This window comes from Mesoplodon densirostris, chromosome 16 (assembly GCF_025265405.1).
Source record: "Mesoplodon densirostris isolate mMesDen1 chromosome 16, mMesDen1 primary haplotype, whole genome shotgun sequence".
Taxonomy (NCBI): domain Eukaryota; kingdom Metazoa; phylum Chordata; class Mammalia; order Artiodactyla; family Ziphiidae; genus Mesoplodon; species Mesoplodon densirostris.
In genome coordinates, this window is record NC_082676.1 from 58,197,410 (window position 1) to 58,209,936 (window position 12,527).

The 12,527-nt window shown below is 44.1% G+C and overlaps 1 protein-coding gene across 3 annotated transcripts in view; it reads right to left on the reverse strand.

Annotated features, from left to right (window-relative positions):
* The window catches only part of CLEC16A (C-type lectin domain containing 16A), a 210,424-nt gene that overhangs the window by 183,909 nt on the left and 13,988 nt on the right, over window positions 1-12,527 (reverse strand). For all 3 annotated transcript variants that reach the window (XM_060120550.1, XM_060120549.1, XM_060120551.1), the window contains exons 3-4: window positions 9,126-9,259; window positions 290-438 (exon numbers count right to left, since the gene is read on the reverse strand). In XM_060120550.1, the coding sequence (XP_059976533.1) occupies window positions 290-438; window positions 9,126-9,259 (283 nt within the window). The remainder of the gene's footprint in view (window positions 1-289; window positions 439-9,125; window positions 9,260-12,527) is intronic.

A 12,527-nucleotide genomic window follows, 5' to 3' on the forward strand; every position in this document is an offset into this window, starting at 1 on the left:
TCCTGTTTTGCCAACAGAGGAACACGACCCCAAGTTAATTTCTGGGCGCTTCTCCCTACCAAGAGTATCATGCTCTCAGGTAGTGCAAATTGCATTTTACATTAAAAACGGAAAAGGTAGCTTGTTAAATAAAAAAAAATTTAAAGCATGCCAAGGTCAAACAGTGTTGCTATGAAAATGAGGAAACAGTGAATGCATAAGTGCTTTGTAAACAGAGGTCACCCAGACCAAAGGGGCTGCTCTGATTGGCTAGCTTTCCACCCAAATGTGCCCCTCTGCAATTACTTACCTCATTGTAAAAGAAATGGACCGTGTGGTTGTTGAGTTTTAACGAAAGCGTTTTCAGGAACGATATATAATATGCCATAATCTCCTCATCAGAAAAGTCAAACTTATGGACAATGATAGAATTTACATAGTTATTAGAGAGCAAATAATCTAGAGGGAGAAAAAAAAACACAAAAGAAAACAGGTTAGTTAATTCATGCTGGAGGAAAGGCAAGCAGAGAAAGTGCAGGAACAAGCAGATGACCATGAGAATGTATCAGTACTTGAACCAGTCAAGCTAATAAGGGGCAGCTTAGCCTTTAACCAGCAAAGAAATCAGCCACCATGTGCAGTCACTAGAAAGTTCAAGAGCGATGCCAAAGAAAAGCCGGCTCACCCTGCCTCCCACACCACAGAAAAGAACACCTGAGCATTTTCTTTCGTTGCTGGCAGAGTTCAACAAGAGAGCCGGGGGCGGGGCAGACGAGCTGGTATTTGGGTGTTTCACAAACCACCCACGGATGAGGGTAAGCTGCACTGTATCTTATAAAAGCTGGCCCCATTTTGCCATCAAAAGTCACACTGTCACTCTCGAATGCCACAAAGGGCTCCGCGTGGTTGTTTCCTTCCCATAAGGCAACATGATTTCATAAAGGCCACTTGAGGCTGAACCTCCACTACCTGTCCAGCACCAGGCTGACTGCTTTACATTATCACTCGCCGTCATGATGATGCTGCAGAGTGGACCTTGTTTTCCCCGTTTTGCAGATGAGTAAAAACTAAGGCTAATTATCTGCCCGAGGACACAGAGACAGTAAGTCAGAGATGGAATTCAAACTCAGGTCCGATGTCCTGTGTTAATACCATGCACTAATGCGGGCCAAGGATGAAAACTGGATGACGAGGCCCTGTGGGCACTGGAGCCAAAGGAGAGCGGCTACCCCTGCTAAGCTCCCAGGGCCCAGCCCCTGCAGAAGTGCAGGTCCAGCGTGGTGAGAGCTTCCAACTGTGCAAAGGAAGCTGGAAAACACAGATCATAATGCTGTATCTTGGATGTTGAAATGTCAGCCACTAGATCAACGCGTTCTGAAAGCTGTGCTGGCCAGTGAAAATGGGTCTACAGACCCACTGCGACCCATGGGCCCACTGTCTGCAATCTTGGCCTTGGGCCCTGGCCAGACACGTTATCCTCTGAGTCCTTACCAGCCACCCTGCGAAGCCAGTGTTGCCATGCCCACTGTCTGCCTTTTGGGCTGCCAGCCTGTGAGCTCTGCACCATCCCAGCTGCCTCCCCACAGACTGGGAAAGGCAGGACGTGACCCACACATGTACCATGAGCAGACGCGGTGAGGCAGGGGAGCAGGGTGGGGCACAGCCTTGCTACTCCAAGTCTGGTCGTGGGACCGGCAGCACAGGAGCTTGTCAGACGTGCGGAGGCTTGGGCCCCAGCCCTGACCTCCCACTCAGATCTCTGGAAGGGCCCAGCACTCCGTGTGTTAAGAAGCCCTGCAGGGTTTCCTGTCATGCTCATATCTCAGAGGCACTGGGTTCAAAGGTAAACTTGGACCCACACTGCCTCTGTCACTTCCTAGCTCGGTGACCTTGGGCAAGACACTTACCTGCCCCACTCCCCAGCTTCCCTGTCTGAAAACAGGAACAAGAAGACCTTCCTCGTGGGGCAGTTGTGAGGATTAAAGGAGATAATGCACAAAAAGCACTGAGGGCAGGGAGGAGCACAGAGGGAGCACCCAATCACATGAGCTGTCACCCCTCATCTTCTCACTAAAGCTTGGAGATTCCTAACCTCCACCACCAGTCCTCCGGTCACCATGACTATTGTCCTTGGGGGGAACAGAAATAAACCATTAAGTTTTATTTGGTGCCAAAGAGGTATCTAACTTAGGCCAATCACAGTATACTGAAAAGGCTAGAATCACCAAACACAACACTAAGAGCCATTCAGGAGCACGGGGCATGAGAGGGGCTGCAGTGTGGGCTGGGTCCTCCTCAGAACACAGTCTCAGAGCAGGCTTTGCAGGTAGGACGTCATGTCTGTAGTTTTCAAAATCTCCTAATTATAACAATTCCTGAGGTCAATCTTGGGGCCCACATTAAGAGAGGAGGCAGTAGATCTGAAGTGGGGTCCTAAGAATTTTAATATGTTTAAAAATGAGGTTACACACACTATACAAAATCTACGGGATGCAGCAAAAGCAGTCCTAAGAAGGAAGTTCATAGCAATACAGCCCTTCCTCAAAAAACAAGAAAAATCTAAAAAAACCCAAGTAACCTACCACCTAAAAGAAAAAGAAGAAAAAACAAAACCTAAAGTCAGCAGAAGGAAGGAAATAATAAGAATCAGAGAGAAAATAAATAAAAGAGAGATAAAGAAAACAATAAGGAAAAAAATCAATAAAACCAAGAGCTAGTTTTTTGAAAGGATAAACAAAATCAACAAACCTCTGGCTAGGCTCACCAAGAAGAAAAGAGAGAGAACCCAAATAAGCAAAATAAGAAATGAAAGAAGAGAAATAACAACTGATACTGCAGAAAAACAAAAAAACATAAGAGAATACTGTGAAGAGTTATATGCCAACAAAATGGACAACCTAGAAGAAATGGACAAGTTTTCTAGAAACATACAGCCCACCAAAACTGAATCAAGAAGAAGTAGATCATTTGAACAGACCGATCACGAGAAGTGAAATAAAATCTGTAACTAAAACAAACAAACAAACAAAAAAGACTCCCTGCAAACAAAGGTCCAGGACCAGATGGCTTCACTGGGGAATTCTACCAAACATAAAAAGAAGAACTTACAGTGATCCTTCTCAAACTCTTCCAAAAGACTGTAGAGGAGGGAACATTCCCAAAGTCATTCCATGATGCCACCATGACCCTGATACCAAAATCAGACAAAGACACTAACAAAAAAGAAAATTACAGGCCAGTGTCTTTGATGAATATAGATGCAAAAATCCTCAGCAAACTGAATCCAACAACATATAAAAAAAGATCATACACCATGATCAAGTTGGATTCATCCCAGGGTCACAAGGATGGTTCAACACATGCAAATCAATCACTGTGATATACCACATCAACAAAAGAAAAGACAAAAGCCACGTAATCATCTCAGATGATAGATGATTAGATGAGGAAAAAGCGTTTGATAAAATTCAACATCCATTCATGATAAAAACTCTCACCAAAGTGGGTACAGAGGGAACATATCTCAACATAATTAAAGCCATTTATGACAAACCCAGAGCCAACATGATACTCAATGGTGAAAAGCTGAAAGCCTTCCCACTAAATTCTAGAACAAGACAAGGATGCCCATTCTCACCACTTCTATTCAACATAGTATTGGAAGTCTTAGCCACAACAATCAGACAAGAAAAAGAAATAAAAGGCATCCAAATTGGAAAGGAAGAGGTAAAACTGTCATTATATGCAGATGACATGATACTTTCTATAGAAAACCATGAAGACTCCATACAAAAACTATTAGAACTGATAAACGAACTCAGCAAGGTAGCAGGATACAAGATTAACATACAGAACTCTGTTGCATTTCTTTACACTAAAATGAAATATCAGAAGGAGAAAGTTAAAAAAAAAAGACAATCCCTTTTAAAATCATGTCAAAAAAAATACCTAGGAATAAACCTGACCAAGGAGATGAAAGATTTATACGCTGAGAACTATAAAACATTGAGAAAGGAAACTGAAGATGCTTTAAAGAAATGGAAAGATATCCCATGCTCTTGGACTGGAAGAATTAGTATTGTTGAAATGGCCATACTACCCAAAGCAATCTATAGATTTAATGTGATCCCTATCAAATTACCCATGACATCTTTCACAGAACTAAAACAAATAATCCTAAAATTTATATGGAACCACAAAAGACCCAGAATTGCCAAAGTAATCCTGAGGGAAAAGAACAAAGCTGGAGGCATAACCCTCCCAGACTTCAGACAATACTACAAAGCTACAGTAATCAAAACAGTGTGGTATTGGCACAAAAACAGACATATGAATCAATGGAACAGAATAGAGATCCCAGAAATAAACTCACACACCTACAGTCAATTAACCTTCAACAAAGGAGGTAAGAAATACAATGGAGAAAAGACAGTCTCTTCAGCAAGTGGTGTTGAGAAAGCTGGACAGCCACATGTAAATCAGTGAAGTTAGAACACACCCTCTCACCATATACAAAAATAAACTCAAAATGGCTTAAACACTTAAATATAAGACATGACACCATAAAACTCCTAGAAGAGATCATAGGCAAAACACTCTCTGACATAAATCATACCAGTGTTTTCTTAGGTCAGTCTCCCAAAGCAATAGAAATAAAAGCAAAAACAAACAAATGGGACCTAACCAAACTCATAAGCTTTTGCACAGCAGAAGAAACCATAAACAAAACGAAAAGACAACCTATGGAATGGGAAAAAATATTTGCAAACAGTGTGACCAACAAGGACTTAATTTCCAAAATATACAAACAGCTCACACAGCTCAATACCAAAAAAACACAACTGAATCAAAAATTGGGCAGAAGACATACAGATGGCCAAGAGCCACATGAAAAGATGCTCAAAGTTGCTAATTAGAGAAATGCAAATCAAAACTACAATGAGGTATCACCTCACTCCAATCAGAATGTCAATCATCAAAAAGTCTACAAATAACAAATGCTGGAGAAGGTGTGGAGAAAAGGGAACCCTCCTACACTGTTGGTGGGAATGTATATTGGTGCAGCCACTATGGAGGACAGTATGGAGGTCCTTTAACAAACTAAAAATAGAACTAGCATATGACCCAGCAATTCCACTCCTGGGCAGCATATATCTGGAAAAGATGAAAATTCTAATTCAAAAAGACACATGCACCCCAATGTTCACAGCAGCACTATTTACAAAAGCCAAGACATGGAAACAACCTAAGTGTCCATCAACAGATGAATGGATAAAGATGATGTGATACACACACACACACACACACACACACACACACACACACACACAGGAATATTACTCAGCCATAAAAAAGAATGAAATACTGCCATTTGTAGCAACAAGGATGGACCTAGAGATTTTCATACTAAGTGAATTAAGTCACACAGAGAAAGACAAATATCTTATGATATCATTTATATGTGGAGTCTAAAAAAATGATACAAATGAACTTATTTACAAAATAGAAACAGACTCACAGACATAGAAAACAAACTTATGGTTACCAAAGGGGAAAGGGGGGTGGGGGAGGGGTAAATTAGGAGCTTGAGATTAACAGATACACACTACTATATATAAAATAAATAACAAAGACCTACTGTATAGCACAAGGAACTATATTTAATATCTTGTAAAAAGTGAAGTTACATATATCACAAATCTAAGTGTATAGCTTGATATATGTGAAAATGTACATATATATGAATCTTAAGTACTCATACCTGTGTGTGTATATATACATATATGTGTGCGTGTGTATATATACATATATGTATATGTATATATACATATACATATATATATATATATATATGTATATATATATATATATATATACACACACATACATATATGTATATATACACACGCACACATCTCACAAACCTTAGGTGTCCAGCTTGATGAATTTTTGAAAATAAATACACCACCCAGATCAGGCAGTACATTTCCAGCTCCCCGAAAGGTCCCTCACACCCCTGCCCCAACAATACTCTCTTCCCAAAGACAGCCCCTAGCCTAACTTCCAGCGCCATAGACTCGCTTTGCCTGATCTTGAACTTCATATACATGGACTCATACAGGAAACTCCCTCTGGTGTCTGGCCTCTTGCACTCATCACCACATCCCATTTTTCCATGTTGCTTCATGTGTGCTAGCAGTGCACTCCTTTTTCTTCCTTCCTGCTATACAGTATTCTGTTCTTTGAACAGTCCACAATCTACCCACCCAGAATCCACACCTGTAACAACCAGCCAGGTGATGCTGATGCCTCGAGCACTTCTTTTCATTCTGTCTTGCCAGCTGTGGTTGGCTGGGGATGAATGGGCTTGCCGGAGAAGGAATGTTAGTCCCACTGTGACTGGTTAGTGGCTGCCGGGCCACCAGGGGCACAGACGCCTATGCTGGCAGCTTGAGATGTGCAACCTCGGGCTTCTTGGCTGCAGTCTTGAGGTGGAAGAGCCACACGCTCCCATCCTTCCCCAGCAGGGACTTTTCCAGGGCCTCCACAACATGACTCTGTGGTTGGTGAGGCCACCATGGGGGTGACGGAGGTGCCTCTATTAATCGACTGGGATTTTTCTACTACCCCCTCACTGTGTGGCCAGCTTTCTGTGGTATCTTTTTATAATAAACCCAGGAGTCTATAAGTAATCTCAGGCTCTCAGGTCTTCTGTCACTTAGGTCACCAAACCCGACAGGCAACAGGTGCACTCGTGAAATGGCTGCTTGTAATAATGAAAATCCGGAAACCACCTAAACGCCCATGGTCACGTTAAATAAGTTACGGCCCAGCAAGATGCAGCTCTTAAACCAAACAAGGTAGGGATGCATGAACGGACAATATGAAAAATCTAAGATACGCTAGTAAGTTGGGAAAAATAAAATAAACAGCAAAATGGTATGTGTCCACTGAACTCTTAGGGTGAGATTCTGTAGAACTTTTGCTTTCTACAGTTTTTTAATGTTTGATTTTTGTTGTTGTTGTTGTTTTATAATGAGGACATTTTCTCTCTATAATTAGAAAATAAAAATAAAAGCAAAACGGACCCATCCTTCTCACCCCCATACATCCAAGTTCTGTAAAATGTGAGTAATTTCTGCTGCTTTGGCAGGGCTTATGAAAGCACTCTGATGAATTCCCCTGTAAGGCCAGCAGCATCTGCCTGGGTTTTCTTATAGCACAGCACCCTTTTTAGTCCTAGTACAAGAAAGGCCACATGATCCAGAAAGCCCGGAATTTTCAACCCCCTCTTCAGTCCAGTAGCCCTGGGGTTAGCTGGGTTATCAGAGAACAGTCATTTGGCGGAATGCTGGATTTCATGATAAAACCAACTCTAACTGGACACTTCCACCTGCCAGACCCCATACTACACTCTGCACACCCACTGTCACACTCAATCCTCAAACCACTCTAATCACCAGGTACTAGCATTATCTCTCCTTCACAGATGCAGAAACTGCAGCTTGGAGAATTCACTCCCCGGAATACATCTGGGGTGTCTGTGGCAGAACCAGGGCTCAGAACTGCTTGGGTCTGAGTCCATGGCCCGTACCAGCGAGCTGGTCTTCCCCTCTCGGAGTTTTCAGAAACCACACGCAACTGATATCCAGGGTAACAAAAGCTGTTGGGAAACCACTCAGGGAGAGTGAGTCACCTCACATTTGGCAGCTCACAGACATGGGGAAGCGTAAGGAGAGTCTCCTGGGACAGCAGCACCATCTAGTGGCCATCAGTCTGCAGCTCTTTCCTATCCCTCCCTCCTCCCTCCTCAGGAGGAATGCCACCATCTCTACCTCTCTCCACCCATCAGAAACTTTTTAAAACCTGTCTTGGGGACCTAGAGCCTGCCTGTGGCATAGACATTCCATCACTTGTCTTCTCTTTCCTGCTTCCTGCAGGCAGGGCCTGGGGCTTGGTGCAGTCATCTTGGAAAAATAAAGCTCGTGATCAAGCCCGGATGATTAGGAGCTAAACCAGGGTTTCTAACCCTCGGCACTGTTGACATCTTGGGCTAACTAATCCTTTATTGCTGGGGGCTGTCCTGTGTGTTGTAGGATGTTTAACAGCATCCCTGGTCTCTACCCACTAGATGCCAGTGGCACCCAGCCCCCAGGACAGTCTCCAGACACTGACAAGTGTCCACTGGGAGCACAGTCACCCCCAGCTGAGGACCACTGAGCTAGCTCACCTGGGCGGAAGCCTATTCTCAATGCCTGCCTTGCCAGAGCTGTCACCTGGGGCCAGTGACCCAAACTCTCTAGGTGTTAAATGAGGGCACTGACAGCACCTGCCTCGCAGGTTGGGTGCTTCAGATGAAGAGCCCGGGACTCATCGAGGGGGCCGGGAAGAGGCTCCGAGTCACACCCTCGTCAGTCGGGCAGTGGGACTGAAGCAGGCAGGTCAGGGGCCAAAGCCACGCCCTTGCATGCTCCTAGGCCACGTTCTTCCTCACCTTGCCGCTTCCATTGCTTATTCTGTTGGCCGATTCTTCAGCGACCCAAGCTCTTTCAAAACAGGTTATAAAGAAGAAATGCAAACACCCCCAGAACCACTCAGCAGAGGAAAGCCCTCTCTTAGCTCTTCACAGCACCCTACTGTGCAGGGGGAAAAATGGCATTACGGAGTGAACTGTGTGCCCCCAAAATTCATATGCTGAAACCCTAACCCTCACCATGACTGTATTTGGAGATGCAGCCTTTCAGGAGGTAATGAAGGTTAAATGAGGTCATAGGGTGGGGCCCTGATCCGAGAAGACTGGTGTCCTTCTAAGAAAAGGAAGAGACACCAGAACTCTCCCTCTCTCCATGTGCACAGAGGAAAGAACACGTGAGGACACAAAGAGAATGTGGCCATTTGCAAATCAGGAAGAGAGGCCTCATCAGAAACCCTGATGGCACCATGATCTTGGACTTCCAGCCCGCAGAACTGTGAGAAAATAAATTTCTGTCGTCTAAGCTGCCCAGCCTGGGTATTTTGCTATGGCAGCCCAAGCCCACCAAGACACACAGTAAGCACAGACATTCAAACAGCAACATGAACGCCCCGGCAAACAACACGCAGCTGACACTCAGAGGTGCCGAGGCAAGTGTCAGGACAGTCCTTACAAAGTGAGGTCTCGTGACTGATATTCTCGAAGAGGATGTTCAAGGTCTGCAACAGCTGAACGCACACGTAGCGGCCTGACTTCTGCCGCAGGATGTTCAAGAAGAAGACGAACATATTCTTCTCCAGGAAGAAGCTGGGGAGAGAATGGGAAAGCGTCAGTGGCCTGCTTCTACACGTGGAAATGCATGTCGTCCTCTGGTTGCATGCCCAGCACACGTGTGTGCACCCCAACAAAGGCATCCACAGAGCAGCCAGATCACACCACCCGTGTGGCCTCGGCTTCTGCGATACCCAGCTCCCACGATGCTGTCCTCCAACAAGAAAAACGTGACCTTTCAGACTCTCTTCCCGGAATGTGAGAACAGTGCTGATTCTGGGAAGCAGTGATTTCTGACAGAGTGGAAAAGATCCTTCCCGACTAAATGATTACACAGTGACCTACCTACACTTATAAACCCAACAAGCAGCATTTTCCATCTGATATTTTATAAGCTTAGTTTTCATCACTAAGCCTCTTTCCTTTGCTTTCCTAGCTTTGAGTGCTCACCAACAACCTGGGAACCAGAGTAATTCCCTACAAAGGGCTAAGATCATGCTGAATATTACAAGAGTTTGGGTTTCTCAATTAACAAGTTTGTCGTTTCCACATCTAGGGTATGAGAACTGGAAGGAAAGAGAAGGTGCTGATGTGGTCATGGGACCCCCGCTGGTCCCCAAGTCTGCTTTGCCTTTCTTGTCCTGGACGGGACATTTGTCTACATGCAGCCTGGGGGCACGGACTTTGGGAGGCACACACTGGCTCTTTTAGTCTTGAAACGCAGATCCCCTAAAGCCTGTCTTTAAAGGAAGAAAATGACATTTCTAGTTTGGTGTTCTCTGTATTCACGCTAAGACCAGATAATCTCTCATCTGGGATACTCAGCACAATTCCCGGCAGTCCCGCGGGTCTGCTGGTTGACTCAGTGTTGGGTCTCCCTCTTCCCTCTGCTGTCAAGTGGCAGGAACATGGGCCTGGCACTTGCTCAGTGCTGCAGATCTTCTGTTTGAATCCATGAAAGGGTAAGTGAATAAATAAATATGACCTTAAAGAGACCTCTAAATTATTTTCCAACTCTGATTCTGGGAGCCCGTGTGCCTACAAATGCCGTCCATGTTGATCCCCAGAACAGTTCATTCATTGGACCTATCGTGGCTTCCTTTGCGGCAGGTTGTACAAAGCACTGACTCCCAAGTATCACCCAACAAGCTCACTGCAGCCCAAGACCGACTTGGGAACTTGTTAAAATGCTTGTACCTACATCTTGCCCAGGGGTAGATTCCGTAGGTCTAGTGTGAAATCCAGGAGCCTGGATTTTTAAAACTCCCTAGGGTAGTAAGGGGCTCCTTGGAAAAGTGGCTAATTCTAGGGCCGGGGCAGATAAAATGCAAGATGAGCCTGGAGCACCTCAGAGCACCAGAAAGTAAGGAAGTGCTCCAAAAACCAAAAGGACAGGGCTGAGGCAAAGGGACACAGGAAGCATCCTGAGAGAGCTCCTAGGGCCTGAAGCTGGAACAATGCCAGCACAAAAATAACTAATGGAGTACTGGATTATAATCCAGAGGATAAAATAAATATCCATGAGTCCATATTGATATACATGTGCCTTGCAGATATTGTGGTTTTTTTACACATTGAAGGTTTGTGGTGACCTTGTGTTGAGCAAGTCTATCGGTGCCATTTTCCCAACAGCATTATTTTTTAACTGAGGTATGTACATTGTTTCTCAGACACAATGCTATTGGACACTTAACAGACTACAGTACAGTGTAAACATAACTTTTATATACACTGGGACACCAAAAAAATTCGTGTAACTCGCTTTACTGCAATATTCGCCTTATGGCAGTGGCCTGGAACCAAACCTGCAAGATCTTCAAGGGATGCATATAAATAAATGATTGAATAGACAAATAAATGAGAAGAGACCAATCTTCCACGAAGAAGAATTTCAAACAGTGTATGTAGATACTCCCCCCTTTAAGAAGGTGGAGCTTAATTCCCACGCCCCCAACGTCCAGGTGGGCTGAACTTAGCAACTCACTTTGGGAGACTACTCTAGGGGAGGGGGAAAGAGTAACTTGAAAGTAAAAAAGCCTGGCAGACACTACCTGAGCCAAGTGATCAGGTTAACCTCTCCAGGAATCATGTGGATATCAGGAACGGTGACATTCTGGGATGGGAAGGACACTTCCCCTCTGTGACACTCTTCCCCAAAATTCCCAGGCAAATTGGGAGAGAAACACAAATTAGGGGACATTCTACAGGACAGCTGGTCAGTACTTCTCAAAACTATCAAGGTCATAAAAAACAAGAGAAGACTAAAAAACTGTCACAGACCACAGGACACTGGGGAGACGTAACAACTAAAATGACTGTGGGTGCCTGGATTGGGGTCCTGGAGCAGAAAGAGGATGTTAATGGAAAACTGGCAAATTCCAAATCAAGTCTGGAGTTGACATAATGGTGATGTTTTAACAAATGGACTCTAGTCATATAAGATATTAACAGGGAAACAGCGTGAGGGGTAAATGGGCACTTTCTGTACAATCTAAATCTAAAATTATCCCCAAACTTAAAAATGGATTAAAAACAAGCTCTCTTGGGGCCTCTGTGGGGCAGTGATTTAAGAATAACTGGGCCTCTAAGAGCTCGGTAGTTTTTCTAAGATGACAGATGGACTTGGCCATTCTAGTAAAGGTGACGTGGTTTCTAATCTTTAACCCAAGGGTCTTTCTCATTTCCATAAACAGATACCAAGCAACCAACAAATAGTAAATTCCCCATGGATCCTGAAAGGCAACTAGTCCCGTTTATGAGCAACACCTATTTATTACTCGTGTTTTCCCTTGGGGAACTCAGCCAGTGTCACAGGTCTGCATTTTAAACAATTTGCATTTTCCACAAGTAGCTCCATATTAGCTAACCTCACTGACGAAAATATAGAGCTATCCAGAAAATCAGAATATCTAATAAGAAGCCAGGTTGGAAATGGAACACGTGTATTTGTTTTAAATGTGTTTTTTAAGTGGCCTCAACACTTACAAGTGAGATTATTTTATATAAAAATAAAATCTGTGTTTGGTGGTTGTGATAACCCCAATCTTTCTGCACTCAGACACTGGGACAGGTCTGTTGAGGAAAGTAGTTCATGGGTTACGGCCTTTGCTCTTTAACTGTCCAATAGGGACACCTTTTTTTAAAAAAAATAAATTTATTTAGTTATTTATATTTTATTTTTGGCTGCATTAGGTCTTCATTGCGGTGCGCGGGCTTTCTCTAGTTGTGGCAAGCGGGGGCTACTCTTTGTTGCGGTGCATGGGCTCTAGGTGCGTGGGCTTCAGTAGTTGTGGCACGCGGGCTC